This window comes from Colias croceus, chromosome 3 (genome assembly GCF_905220415.1).
Source record: "Colias croceus chromosome 3, ilColCroc2.1".
Classification (NCBI taxonomy): Eukaryota; Metazoa; Arthropoda; class Insecta; order Lepidoptera; family Pieridae; genus Colias; species Colias croceus.
Genome location: NC_059539.1, coordinates 6040789 through 6053050, shown reverse-complemented (window position 1 = coordinate 6053050; position 12262 = coordinate 6040789). Strand labels below are relative to the sequence as shown.

The following is a 12262-nucleotide window of genomic DNA, read 5'->3' as shown; positions in this document are numbered from 1 at the left end:
TTTTTGTAGGTACCTACGTGGTACCTACCTAATCTCTGCTAATCTCTGCAAGTAAATATAATTTTGTCAGTGTCATTTGTCACAAACATCAATGTCAAAATTGACAAAATAGACAAAATATGTATTTGTGATCCACAGAGCTTCTTCATTTTGTCTATGGGCCTACACAAAAATTCCAAGTTTCAAAATCAGGTAATAATACGATCCATCTACTTGGTAAAAATCGAGGATTGTGACCAACAAAGCTCAACTGCGCCTAACGCGGCTGGAGGATTCGAGGCGTTTCAAAAATTATTTAGATTTTAGCTATCGTTTGTTTACAAGTAGGTAAGTCATCAATTTACGTTTGTGTTTTGCACAAGTTTGCACACATCTTCCCTGTTTTTTTCTTTATGTGAAACAATTTTACAAAAATAGTGAATACCTAACATGTTGAGACCTAAAGATTAAGGAGGCTCCCTAACATAATTTCTGGCACTGAGAGACGTGTGAGAGACCGGTTAGACTTAGACCGCTACCTACGGTGCTATACACTAAACAACCGTCAACAACCGTAATAAAGTTGAATATCGCGTGCGCTCTGTGATCGCGTTCGAGCTCGAAACTAAATCTCGTAAGTCCTAATTCTTATTTCGTTTATAACTAAAGTAATAATTGTTCTAGAGAAAAAATATCTTGGGATAGGATAGTAAACTATATTTTCTTACTGTTAACATTTATTTTAGACTTATAAAATGTAATAAATAATAATCCTTAAAAAAGGCATACTTTTAGTATAAAAAATGAATGGAGCGAAAATGTTACAATTACGTAACTGTCTTGTACAAGGAAAGAAAAAGACCCAATAAATCATATACTAAAGTTCCATTTTGATTGTATGTGTGACTGTTTCTGAATATTAATGCAAATTCACATAAAATTTAGAGAGCTTCCCCTTAACAATATTGAGTCGCCTGTTATTTATCTATATTTGACCTCTCAATTTTTTTTTTGTTTAGTATTATATGAACGAAAATAAAACCATAATATTATATGGAATAAAACAAATAACATAATTTAAAATATCTTTATTTACAATAATCCTGAGAAAAAGTCAGAAGCATTTTTAACAGAGCTTGATGGTAAGTTGTTACTCATATCTTTTCTTTTATTTTGTTTTTCATTAACATTTATAAGGCTATCAATAGATTCAAAATATGAAATGTTCCAAAATTTAACATCATTATTATGAGAACTAGAGGCGATGTATTGACCATCATGACTTATATCCAATCTTTCTACAGGTAAGGTATGCTGACCAACAACTCCGAGTTGGCGTTGAGGAAACATATGAGCTGCCCTTATTATGCCATCTTCTCCAGAAGAGACAACAATATTCTGAGTTATGGGAATCATACACTGTATGCTATGTTTCTGTCCAATATATTCATCACTGTGGTAACCAAATTCCTTCCAATTAAATAAATAAAATTTTCCAGTAGAAGATCCCACTAACAATTTAGTTTCTGATCTGAATAATCCTAAACATGTCAGTTCTGCATCATATTGTTCTGATGATATATAGATTTTACTAAAAATAGATTAAAAATTAAATAAATATGAATTACAGATTTAATTATATATGTAATAAAAAATAGTTTAAAAAAACTAAAAAACACGCTTTTTATAGAAAACCGAACTAAAAAATAGAAATTTTTATCAAATTAGTGTATTGTCATCGGTCCTCAATAAATCTACTAAGTTTGAACGAAATCTGGCCGTTTAAAGTGGGTCAAAATCGCGCCCAAAGAAGTCGGTTACAAACAAACATACAGGTGAAGCTAATATAAAGCGTGTAAAAATGTATGCAGTATGGTGGGTTAATGATATAATCTTACCTTGCTTTTAGATCAATGGATGTAAGCATTCCATCTCCACCAGCACAAACTAAATATTTTTGTGCTTCATTTGTAATCATATCAGATATGTAATCCTCTCCAATTTTTAAAGTAAACACAGGATCAGCTTTTCTCATGTCCCAAAGTTTAACTGTTCCACAATCATCACCTAAACAATAACATTGTATGAATGTTTAGTATCATACACAGGATCATAACATACATTGATGGTTGAAAAATATAATACTTTATCTGGTGCTTACCTGTTACTATTTTATTATTATCCAAACTAAGTAATTTGTATACTGGTTCATCATGTGCATTTTCAAAACATTGTTTGAGTTTTCCAGTTTCAACATCAGTCGCAATGATTACTTTATCCTAACAAGTAAAACAAGTTTTCAAATAAAAAAAGCGAAAAATAAAATAAATCATATTCCAAAGAATACATTATTCTTTACAAGCCACACTGGCTTCCATCATAATATAACACAAATATAAGATTAAGCTATTGCATAGCTTCTATCGCGGGCCTTGAGCGCGGGGACCGAATCGAGAAATTCCGTAACGAAAAAACCTCACGCTCCCCACTCCGACGGGCTCGGAGGTGTGGCTTGAAGGCATGCTATGCAATAGCTTTACCGCGGCAATCCCCGAGTGCCACACATCTTTTTTTTTTAAATTTCCTATTTTTATTTATATATACAGTACTGATTAATGTAATAACATTTTCCTTACTTACTTTTGCTGTAGAATACATGGTATCACCTTCAGAATCAAATTCCACATCTCTACATGCCTTTAAATGTAGCTCTAAGGTATTTACAAGTTTTGTTTCATCATTACTATATTCATAGAGTAATATATCGCCTAGAATATTTGCTAAAGCAATTACATTTTTAGAAGGGTGGAAACAAATGTCAACTATGAAGTCTTCTGTATTAATGGTAGGTGGATGATCTCTCGGTTTATTTTTTTCTGCTTTAATAGCCCTGACCAATTCATCCTCGTCTTCAGAATTATCTTCCTGATTTTCCTCAGTGTTAGCTGCATTATCGTCACTATCTACAATTAAAGATTGATGGCATTTTAGGAAAATATAAATAAGTCGTCAATTTACTCTAAGAAAGAACATAGGTAGTCAATATCTATTCAGTATTAACCATATCGTAATAATCGCACTGTATATCAAGTTTTTTTTTTTTTGGCAAGAGAATGTACTTATTATTTTATACATTTTGTATATAACAAGCTTTGGTGTTGTATAAAACTAAATGCTGCACAAGCTCATAAATAGGTAACAGACATGATGATGATGTGATAATGAAATACAGGCATTTTTTTTCTTTTGTACTATCAAAAGCAAAATCAGAACCATTTTCAGATTGCTCGTCAATTTGTTCATCCTCCATTTCTTCACTCATATCACTAATACTACTGTCGGAGTCATCTGAAGAATCTTTGTCAAATTCACGGAAGTTAATCGTCATTTTAAAATATTTATTTTACGATTTCAAACTAAAAAAATAACCTCAATAGATTTCAAGGATCATAAACACAAACTCGTGAGAAATATTTTCAGATTTCAATACTTTAATGAAGAGATGTTTACACATGTGTCAACTGTCAATTCTATACATAGGTAGGCCCGAGGCCGTAAAGTAGCCTACTCACGATTCAATTTCAGTAAAAGGCCCTACTCACGGTTCAACACAACCCACAATCTGCTGACACAATTTGTTGAAGTCGCGATTGAGCGTTCTCTACTCACGATTCATCCAACCCTCAATCTGCTGATACAATTTCATTCCGCGATTGCTTGCCACAACGTGTGCACGACGCACGTCACGTTGATGCCTGGCCTGATGCTAAACCTCAACGCAATATTACGCATTATTAATGGATATACTAATTTATGAAATATAAGATAATTATCTTTGTAAAGCTTGTATTTTTTCCAATTTTATTGATAGATTTCAAGGGCTATAAAGTATAAACGGCTATAAAACATTATATAAACATCTTCCTCAAATATGTAAAAATGTCTTTCCCGCGTTTATCTCAAAACCGCCATTTTGCGATTACTGCGCAGCGCGATTGAGCCGAGATTGGAGCAATCACAATACTCACGTTTCAACACGCACACAATCTGCTGAGACAATTTGTCGGGTTGCTTCCGCGCCGATCCAATACGCAACATGTTGGGTTACGCCCCCAACGTGCCCTCAACTATACTATTCACGACACAATCTGTCAGCTCACTGCAGATTGTGTCAACAGATTGTTACTGAAATTGAATCGTGAGTAGGCTACTAACAATCTGTTGACACAATCTGCAGTGAGCTGACAGATTGTGTCGTGAATAGTATAGTTGAGGGCACGTTGGGGGCGTAACCCAACATGTTGCGAATTGGATCGGCGCGGAAGCAACCCGACAAATTGTCTCAGCAGATTGTGTGCGTGTTGAAACGTGAGTATTGTGATTGCTCCAATCTCGGCTCAATCGCGCTGCCGCGTTAACTATAAAAGGCCCTACTCACGGTTCAACACAACCAACAATCTGCTGAAACAATTTGTTGCAGTCGCGATTGAGCGTTCTGTACTCACGATTCATCCAACCCTCAATCTGATGACACAATTTCATTCCGCGATTGCTTGCCACAACGTATGCACGTCACGTTGATGCCTGGCGATGCTAAACCTCAACGCAATAATACGCATTATTAATGGATATATACTAATTTATGAAATATAAGATAATTATCATTGTAAAGCTTGTATTTTTTCCAATTTTATTGAAAGATTTCAAGGGCTATAAAGTATAAACGGCTATAAAATATAAACATCTTCCTCAAATATGTAAAAATGTCTTTCCCGCGTTTATCTCAAAACCGCCATTTTGCGATTAACGCGGCAGCGCGATTGAGCCGAGATTGGAGCAATCACAATACTCACGTTTCAACACGCACACAATCTGCTGAGACAATTTGTCGGGTTGCTTCCGCGCCGATCCAATACACAACATGTTGGGTTACGCCCCCAACGTGCCCTCAACTATACTATTCACGACACAATCTGTCAGCTCACTGCAGATTGTGGCTGTTTTCCAATTACAGAGCATAATGCGACTCAGTGGCGCACAATGCCGAATTATGCTGATGCTTAATTGGAACGTGAAACGCACTAGCAGGTTGCGCTAAGTTCAGTGTTGAAAAAAAAAATCATAGAGTTAGCAATAACCTCATTAATGTGTAAATAAAGTGGTATACATAATAATTGGTTGAAAACTATTTACGGTTATTTTAAGTAATTTGGATTTTGATTACCTATTTCATAAACATTTTTTTCAATGTTTGTACCTTCATACATACTTATATTTATTTTTTTAACACAATTTGAATTAACTTTGATTATTTCGAAAAAACTACAATGAAACGAAAGCTTTAATTTTTTTTTCCAACAATTAATAATTACTAACGATAAATCGATTGCTCGCATCAATTCACGCGCATTACTTTGAAGAGTGCTCGATTGTGCGAAGCGTTGCTGTAGTTGGAACATTCAACGTTAAGCATTATGCCGCATAATGCGCTCTAGTGCTGTAATTGGAAAACACGGTGTGTCAACAGATTGTTACTGAAATTGAATCGTGAGTAGGCTACTTTACGTTTCAACACGCACACAATCTGCTGAGACAATTTGTCGGGTTGCTTCCGCGCCGATCCAATACGCAACATGTTTGGTTACGCCCCCAACGTGCCCTCAACTATACTATTCACGACACAATCTGTCAGCTCACTGCAGATTGTGTCAACAGATTGTTACTGAAATTGAATCGTGAGTAGGCTACTTTATTTTGATGATCACATATTATATAAATAGATAATAATTAGAGAGTTCTTGATTCCTACAATTTTATTGTTTTTGGAATCAAGAACTCTCTCACTCGGACCGTGTTTTGCGCCATTATGCACAGACTATTAATTAGTAGTATTATAACGTCTTTGGAACAAACGGACATAATTAGGTAATGCAAAAATATGATTTTTTTACGTGATTGATGCACATAAAACACATCTCTCTATTATAGACAAGATAGAGGTCAATAACATAAAAACACAGAATACATAAAAAATTGCGGGATAAATAAAAATATATCTGTAGTCTACTATTCATAGTTAATCTGTGTTACAAGTCACTGTCATTGTCTTTGGTCATAAATCCGTTCAAACTTCAGTCTTCAATGCGTACCCAGTGTTCGGAACCGTACAATAATTATTGTACAAACACGATAATTTTGTGCCTACGTACGATGTACGATAGCATAGTATTATCGAGCGATAATTTCTATCATGCAAAATTCTCGAATTTATATTATTTCACCCATACAAATATGAAATTTTGACGTGTTTCATATCGAACTTTCATGGGAACAGTGAAATTTTGGGTATTTACCCAATGGGTTTCAGTGTCCTGTTGATTTGACAGCAGTAGTTTAAAAAAGATTAACTGTAGAGAACTTGCATACCTATCAATATTACAATTTATATGATTTATTTATTTATAATTAACTTTATCCTAAAAACACAATAATTTCTATCCAAATATATGCTAAATTTACGATAATTTTACGCCCCTGGTACAATAATCGGTTCGCTTCAGGTTGCTAACACTGTGCGTACCTACCTACCTACCTAGGTACCTAATCAGTAATCCGTTTCTGTTTACACAACCACAAGTGCCTATGTTTATTTTCGTTTTTTCGTTTCGGTGTTAATTTAGCATTTTATAAATTAAACGTATATTGTTCTAAGTTTCTTCAAACATAAGATTCCTTCTAAATCTTTTAATTTGTTTTATTTTATAACTACAGCCTAAGATAGCCCTGTTATTATTTAACCGGCTTCCCAGTTAAAATTGAAAATTCCATGCTTCTATAAAATTACAAATTTGGACAGAGAGATAATTAATTCATCTGTACTTTACTGTGGTACTTTACATACACTGGTTAACAATTCTCACCTCCTGCCTTGATACAATAATTAATATATTTAATTTAATTTTAATTATAGGTACTAGGTATAAATCAGAAATATTAATATTATGAATTATAACAAATTAATCTGTAATTTAATAATAAGTACTCAGTTAATCATTACAAGTTTTTGCTTTGATAAAAATGGATATGTTGCTTATTGCCCATGCATGGGTAAGTTTTCATGAATGCATTGAATAATTAAATATTTTTAATATACTTAATTAACTGTGTCTTATTGAAAATATTTTTTTCTTGTTTCAGGTCGTTTTGGAAATCAAGCAGATCACTTTTTGGGTGCATTACAATTTAGTAAAGGTTTAAATAGAACTTTAATTTTACCTCCATGGGTTGAATACAGATATGGAGAAATAAAGTCTTTACAAATCCCTTTTGATACATATTTTGATATTGATTCATTACAATCTTATCACAAAGTAATTAGTATGGAAAAATTTATGCATGATTTTGCTGTTGATATTTGGCCACCAAATAAAAGAATTGCATTTTGCTACACCCAAAGAATTGGTGATTTAGAAAAAAGTTGCAATGCAAAATCTGGAAATCCATTTGGGCCATTTTGGGATACGTTTAATATAGATTTTGTTGGGTCGGAATTTTATGGACCTTTGAATTATGATGCCCATAACAAAATTATGATGGAGAAATGGGCAAACAAGTACAATCCTCAAGACTGGCCTGTGCTTGCTTTCACAGGTATATTTTTTACTTTAATTACCATAAATATTTAATTACAGATTATTTAAAAAATATTTATTTAAATAAAAATATTGAAATTACGATTAAGACAATCTGACATCTATACTGTTTTACTTTGCAGGAGCCCCTGCCAGTTTTCCTGTGCAAGCAGAAAATGTTCATTTACAAATGTATGTTAAATGGAACTCTAATATGCTTCATAAAGCTAAAGCATTTATAAAGAAAAATATGGGTGGTGGTGGTTTCTTAGGTATTCATTTAAGAAACGGCCAAGATTGGGTAAAAGCTTGTGAACATGTAAAGAATAGCCCTAAATTATTTTCTGCTCCACAATGCATTGGTTATAACAATGAAAGAGGGATGCTCACAGCATCTATGTGTCTTCCTAAAAAGAAAGAAATTATTAAGTAAGTAGCCATAACATCATGTGAATTTTCATAATGTCATAGCTTTGCATCATTTAATATTTTTAAATATTTATTTTCAAAATATAATAATTTGATCATGCCTATTGGCATCTATCTATTGGCATATTTATTCATACTTCAACTAAATTGTCATTCTTGAGGAAAATTAAATATCGTTTAAAAAAAAATTGTTACAGGCAAGTGAAGCGTGCACTGAAGAAGTTAAATGATATTAAGTATATCTTTGTTGCATCTGATTCAAATCACATGATAGAGGATTTCAATGATGCCCTGAAAGATTTTCATATTACCACGTTGAGATTTACACCAAATGATCCACATATGGATTTGTGTATCTTAGGACAAGCTAATTATTTTATTGGAAACTGTGTTTCGTCATTTACAGCATTTGTAAAGAGGGAAAGAGATTCTAAAGGATTACCATCAGAATTTTGGTCCTTTCCAAGTCGTAAAAAAAATAAACATGATGAACTTTGATTATCGTATAGGAGGTAGCAACGTTGACAAGTGAGCATTTTAGTAAGTATAGTTGGTTCTTTGATTTGCTGTTCCTCTTGCTATTTCGGTTACAGTCCGGGCTGTCTGGCTGGCCGCAGTGGTTGCGTTTATTAGTGCGCATCTTATCTGCACAGGAAAATATCCTTAATTTAAAGTCATTTTTTAACGCGTAATTTTTAATCTTTTGCCTTTAGATAGATCCATTAGACATACATTTTTTATTGCAAGACGTTTTTTTCGTTGTTAAATAGGTGCCAGACGCAATTTTTATTTCAAAATAATTAAAATATCATCGAAATAAGTGAAATTCTATCAACATGAGTCGCCGTGAAGGATAAGTAATCACTGTGTTACTTGGGTCGATCAACTTTTATTGGTCCGACGGTACACGCATCATGTCCCTGAAACATGAAACCATAAAGAGTTAAATTGGTTTTAATTATATTCCTTTTAATATTTTCTAACATTATTGTGAACAATATTTTACTTGTTTTATTAATTTGTGCGTAGTTTCATGGTTGTCAGGAGACTATTTGCAATTTTCCAGTACTATCACATTTGTCCCCAAGCAACAATGCATTAACAAACTTCGCATCACGAACACATACTATCACGACCATAAATACCAAAAACACTTCTTGTTTCAGTTCATAATTATTGACATAAAAACATACAAACAATTTTTTTTTATTGGATATAATACGATTTTCAGGCATTTTACTTTTGTCCCCATAAATCATCTACATGGCACAGAGACAACCGTAATTTAGTTATGAAACCAAAACACAGATGGCGCGGTAGATTCCTAAACAACAAGCTAAACACTTTAATTAACTGTCGGGCTCAAACGCCATTTTGATTTGTATAAAATCACGGCAACAGTCGTCCGAGCGACGTTGGTGAGTGTGGGGTGGCTTTTTTGTCAGTCCGTCAGACAACTGATTAAAACGTAAGAACTTGATGCATTGTTATCAATTATACTACACGAGATGCGCTTTCGTCTATATTTTAGGGTGAGCTGAGATTAATATATAAAATAACATTAGTATTTGCTTGGCGGCTCAAAATTTTAAAAATGTCCCGCGGACAACCAGTCACTTGGTCAACCAAATTGGTTGTACCATGGACAATTTGGTTGTCCCTAGGACAATTATTATATAAAAATTATACTTTAACAGTTAAATAGTTCATGTTTTGTTTATTACTCGGCTGTTTCGGGAACACATTTTTATTACGCGATTTTATGTCTAGTTTAATTGTAATTTTAACATTTCAAAAATCAAGACGCTACTACTACAACTCAGGCCCAGATTCACAATCATGACTTTACTTTAGAGCAAAAGAGTCTTCACAAAGTAAACTTTGTATGACCAAAGTTTACTTTCAACATATTTAATTTCAGAGAGAATTGCTTGACTTTCCTTAGAAAAGTACGGTCCCAAAGTAAAGCGTCTTATTCACGGTCCATCTTGACGTACGTCCCGCCAAGGTCATACACGATGCACGACGCATATTCACGGTCCATCCCCGCTGTACGTCAGCTCAAGGCTGCCAGTGTTGCCACCGAAGTATCAAGCTACCCACCAGAAGAGACCTCTGAAACCACCAGAAATCCACTGTGCTGGATGTATAAAGAGTAAATAAATATTTTTAAAAATGTGTTTTTTTGTACTTTTTGCAGTACCTAAGAATTTTTCATTATTTTTAAATGAATTATATGAATCCAAACATTCCAAATCTAAATTTATTTCAAGAGCTCATTTTTAATTAATTTTTAATGAAGCTCGGTTTCTCTCTTCCCGCCACTTCACATTCATGACCGAAAAGACTCTTTCAGTAAATGCTGAAGTGGCGGGAACAGAGAGTATAATATAGCTAATCATTTTTTTTAAACAAACAAATTCGTTAGGACATTTTTTTAAAATAAATTGCCATTTTTCTGCAGTGGACTTTTGCATAAAATCTTTGTTATTCAACAATTCGCCTTGGAGTTCTTTTAAAATAATAACTTCTGAATATAAACTGTCCATGTGTACTAGGTTGATCCAAAAGTAATGATAATTGGGTATTTCCTGTGTACATAAAAATATAAAATAACTGTTTCTTGCTTGCTCATGTACTCACTACGTTATCACAAAACTAAACTAAAGTAGCCTACTCACGATTCAATTTCAGTAACAATCTGCTGACACAATCTGCAGTGAGCTGACAGATTGTGTCGTGAATAGTATAGTTGAGGGCACGTTGGGGGCGTAACCCAACATGTTGTGTATTGGATCGGCGCGGAAGCAACCCGACAAATTGTCTCAGCAGATTGTGTGCGTGTTGGAACGTGAGTATTGTGATTGCTCCAATCTCGCAGTGTTACCAACTCTCAAAAATATTTATCCCTAAAGTTTGTGTCAAAAACTCCTAAAAACGCCTAAATTATTCAGTTGTCCCCCTAAAAAAACATACAAATATAAATTCATGATGATTTAGAAATAATATGCTGTAATATGTTTCAAAAGTCTTTTTATTACAAGTTATTTAATACATAAAATATTTCGTCTTCATCTGAAGATTCAGCGTTTTTGAAATCATACATGTTGAATAAATTTAACATTTTATTGGATGGATTAAAATATGTTGTACAAGATCCACCATTTCGATTTAATGTAAATCGGACCATCATGATGCTTTGCAAAATTTTATTTACTTACGTACTGGATGTCGCTATGAGTCGCTAGGTCAAGAAATAAATATTAAAACTAGTTATGTAATTATCAATTTAAAAATATTAAACAGTCAAAAAAAAATCCCTAAAAATACCCCTAAAAATTTCAGACCCCTAAAAAATTCCTATCTCACTTATTTACCCCCTAAATCTGGGGGGAAAACCCCTAAGTTGGGAACCGTGCAATCTCGGCTCAATCGCGCAGCCGCGTTGCGGCTGGGAGTCACTTATGAAAAAGTGTATAGGTAAACCAGAATCTGATGGCAATTAGGGAAATCAAAATTTAGAGTGTGCAACCCTGGGGAAAATGGACTGAACGATCTTGATACTGCTTATTTTTTATTTTGATCTCAATATAATTAGTCACATTACATAAGTGGACAATACTGTTCTTAATAATGAGATATCCACTTAATATTATGTAGGTACATACTTACATGTATAATATACAATTATACATATTACTTTTATACAGGTAATACATATTATTATTTACACATACCTATATTTGTATATTCATTACCAGTATGCCATGTGAAAATATCGATATAATGATATAATGTAGATCAAAACTGCTTATAATTTTTTAAAATAAAATAAAACTATGTTTATTTTCGTAATTATTAACAGATACACACATTATAAAATTGACTTGGACAGCTTGGACTTGACGAATAGCCGTATTGGAAACTCCTGTAATAAGTTTTCATAAAATTATATTCTAATCAACAAACAATATTATAGTTACCTACATATAATATTTTGTAATTTAAAGTATCAAAACGGGTAAGTCCAATTTACCAATAAAATCTTCAAAATTGAAAATTGTGATGTGTTTGACCCTTCTTCATCGAATGTTTTTCTATAGACATTATAAACAAGACCTCTTGCTTGTGATCGCAGCGGCTTTTTCGACATTTTCGAAGATTTTTTAGACAAAATCCTAAAAATTATTCATCAACTGCAAAAAAGACAAATAATTTGACAA

General features: G+C 33.2%; 2 protein-coding genes across 4 annotated transcripts; one reads left to right on the top strand and one right to left on the bottom strand.

Moving 5' to 3' along the window:
- Positions 1 to 1052: 1052 nt before the first annotated feature.
- LOC123706183 (WD repeat-containing protein 55 homolog) lies at positions 1053 to 3491 on the bottom strand. Its single transcript, XM_045655348.1, has 5 exons — positions 3253 to 3491; positions 2620 to 2942; positions 2141 to 2258; positions 1878 to 2046; positions 1053 to 1570 (listed from the first exon to the last, which is right to left on the bottom strand). Exons 1-5 carry the CDS (start codon positions 3365 to 3367, stop codon positions 1072 to 1074), a joined length of 1224 nt encoding a protein of 407 aa, XP_045511304.1. The 5' UTR covers positions 3368 to 3491; the 3' UTR covers positions 1053 to 1071.
- A 2488-nt stretch (positions 3492 to 5979) lies between these two features.
- On the top strand, positions 5980 to 8608 carry LOC123706184 (GDP-fucose protein O-fucosyltransferase 1). Of its 3 annotated transcripts, none has more exons than XM_045655351.1 (5): positions 5980 to 6191; positions 6957 to 7086; positions 7177 to 7629; positions 7754 to 8039; positions 8237 to 8608. In XM_045655351.1, exons 2-5 carry the CDS (start codon positions 6981 to 6983, stop codon positions 8535 to 8537), a joined length of 1146 nt encoding a protein of 381 aa, XP_045511307.1. In that variant the 5' UTR covers positions 5980 to 6191; positions 6957 to 6980; the 3' UTR covers positions 8538 to 8608. The 3 variants fall into 3 exon arrangements, with proteins under 3 accessions (XP_045511307.1, XP_045511306.1, XP_045511305.1); XM_045655350.1 differs by having other exon boundaries at positions 6950 to 7086; XM_045655349.1 differs by lacking the exon at positions 5980 to 6191 and adding an exon at positions 6643 to 6867 and having other exon boundaries at positions 6950 to 7086.
- The last annotated feature ends 3654 nt before the right edge of the window (positions 8609 to 12262 follow it).

Bases quoted from the DNA above. Each gene is read 5' to 3' on its own strand.
- LOC123706184 (XM_045655351.1), top strand. From the start codon at position 6,981: ATGAATTATAACAAATTAATCTGTAATTTAATAATAAGTACTCAGTTA. The intron at 7,087-7,176 runs GTAAGTTTTCAT...TTCTTGTTTCAG, and splicing joins TGCTTATTGCCCATGCATGG to GTCGTTTTGGAAATCAAGCA. The intron at 7,630-7,753 runs GTATATTTTTTA...TTTACTTTGCAG, and splicing joins GCCTGTGCTTGCTTTCACAG to GAGCCCCTGCCAGTTTTCCT.
- LOC123706183 (XM_045655348.1), bottom strand. From the start codon at position 3,367: ATGACGATTAACTTCCGTGAATTTGACAAAGATTCTTCAGATGACTCC. The intron at 2,259-2,619 runs GTAAGTAAGGAA...TTTACTTGTTAG, and splicing joins CCATGTATTCTACAGCAAAA to GATAAAGTAATCATTGCGAC. The intron at 1,571-1,877 runs GTAAGATTATAT...ATCTATTTTTAG, and splicing joins TCCATTGATCTAAAAGCAAG to TAAAATCTATATATCATCAG.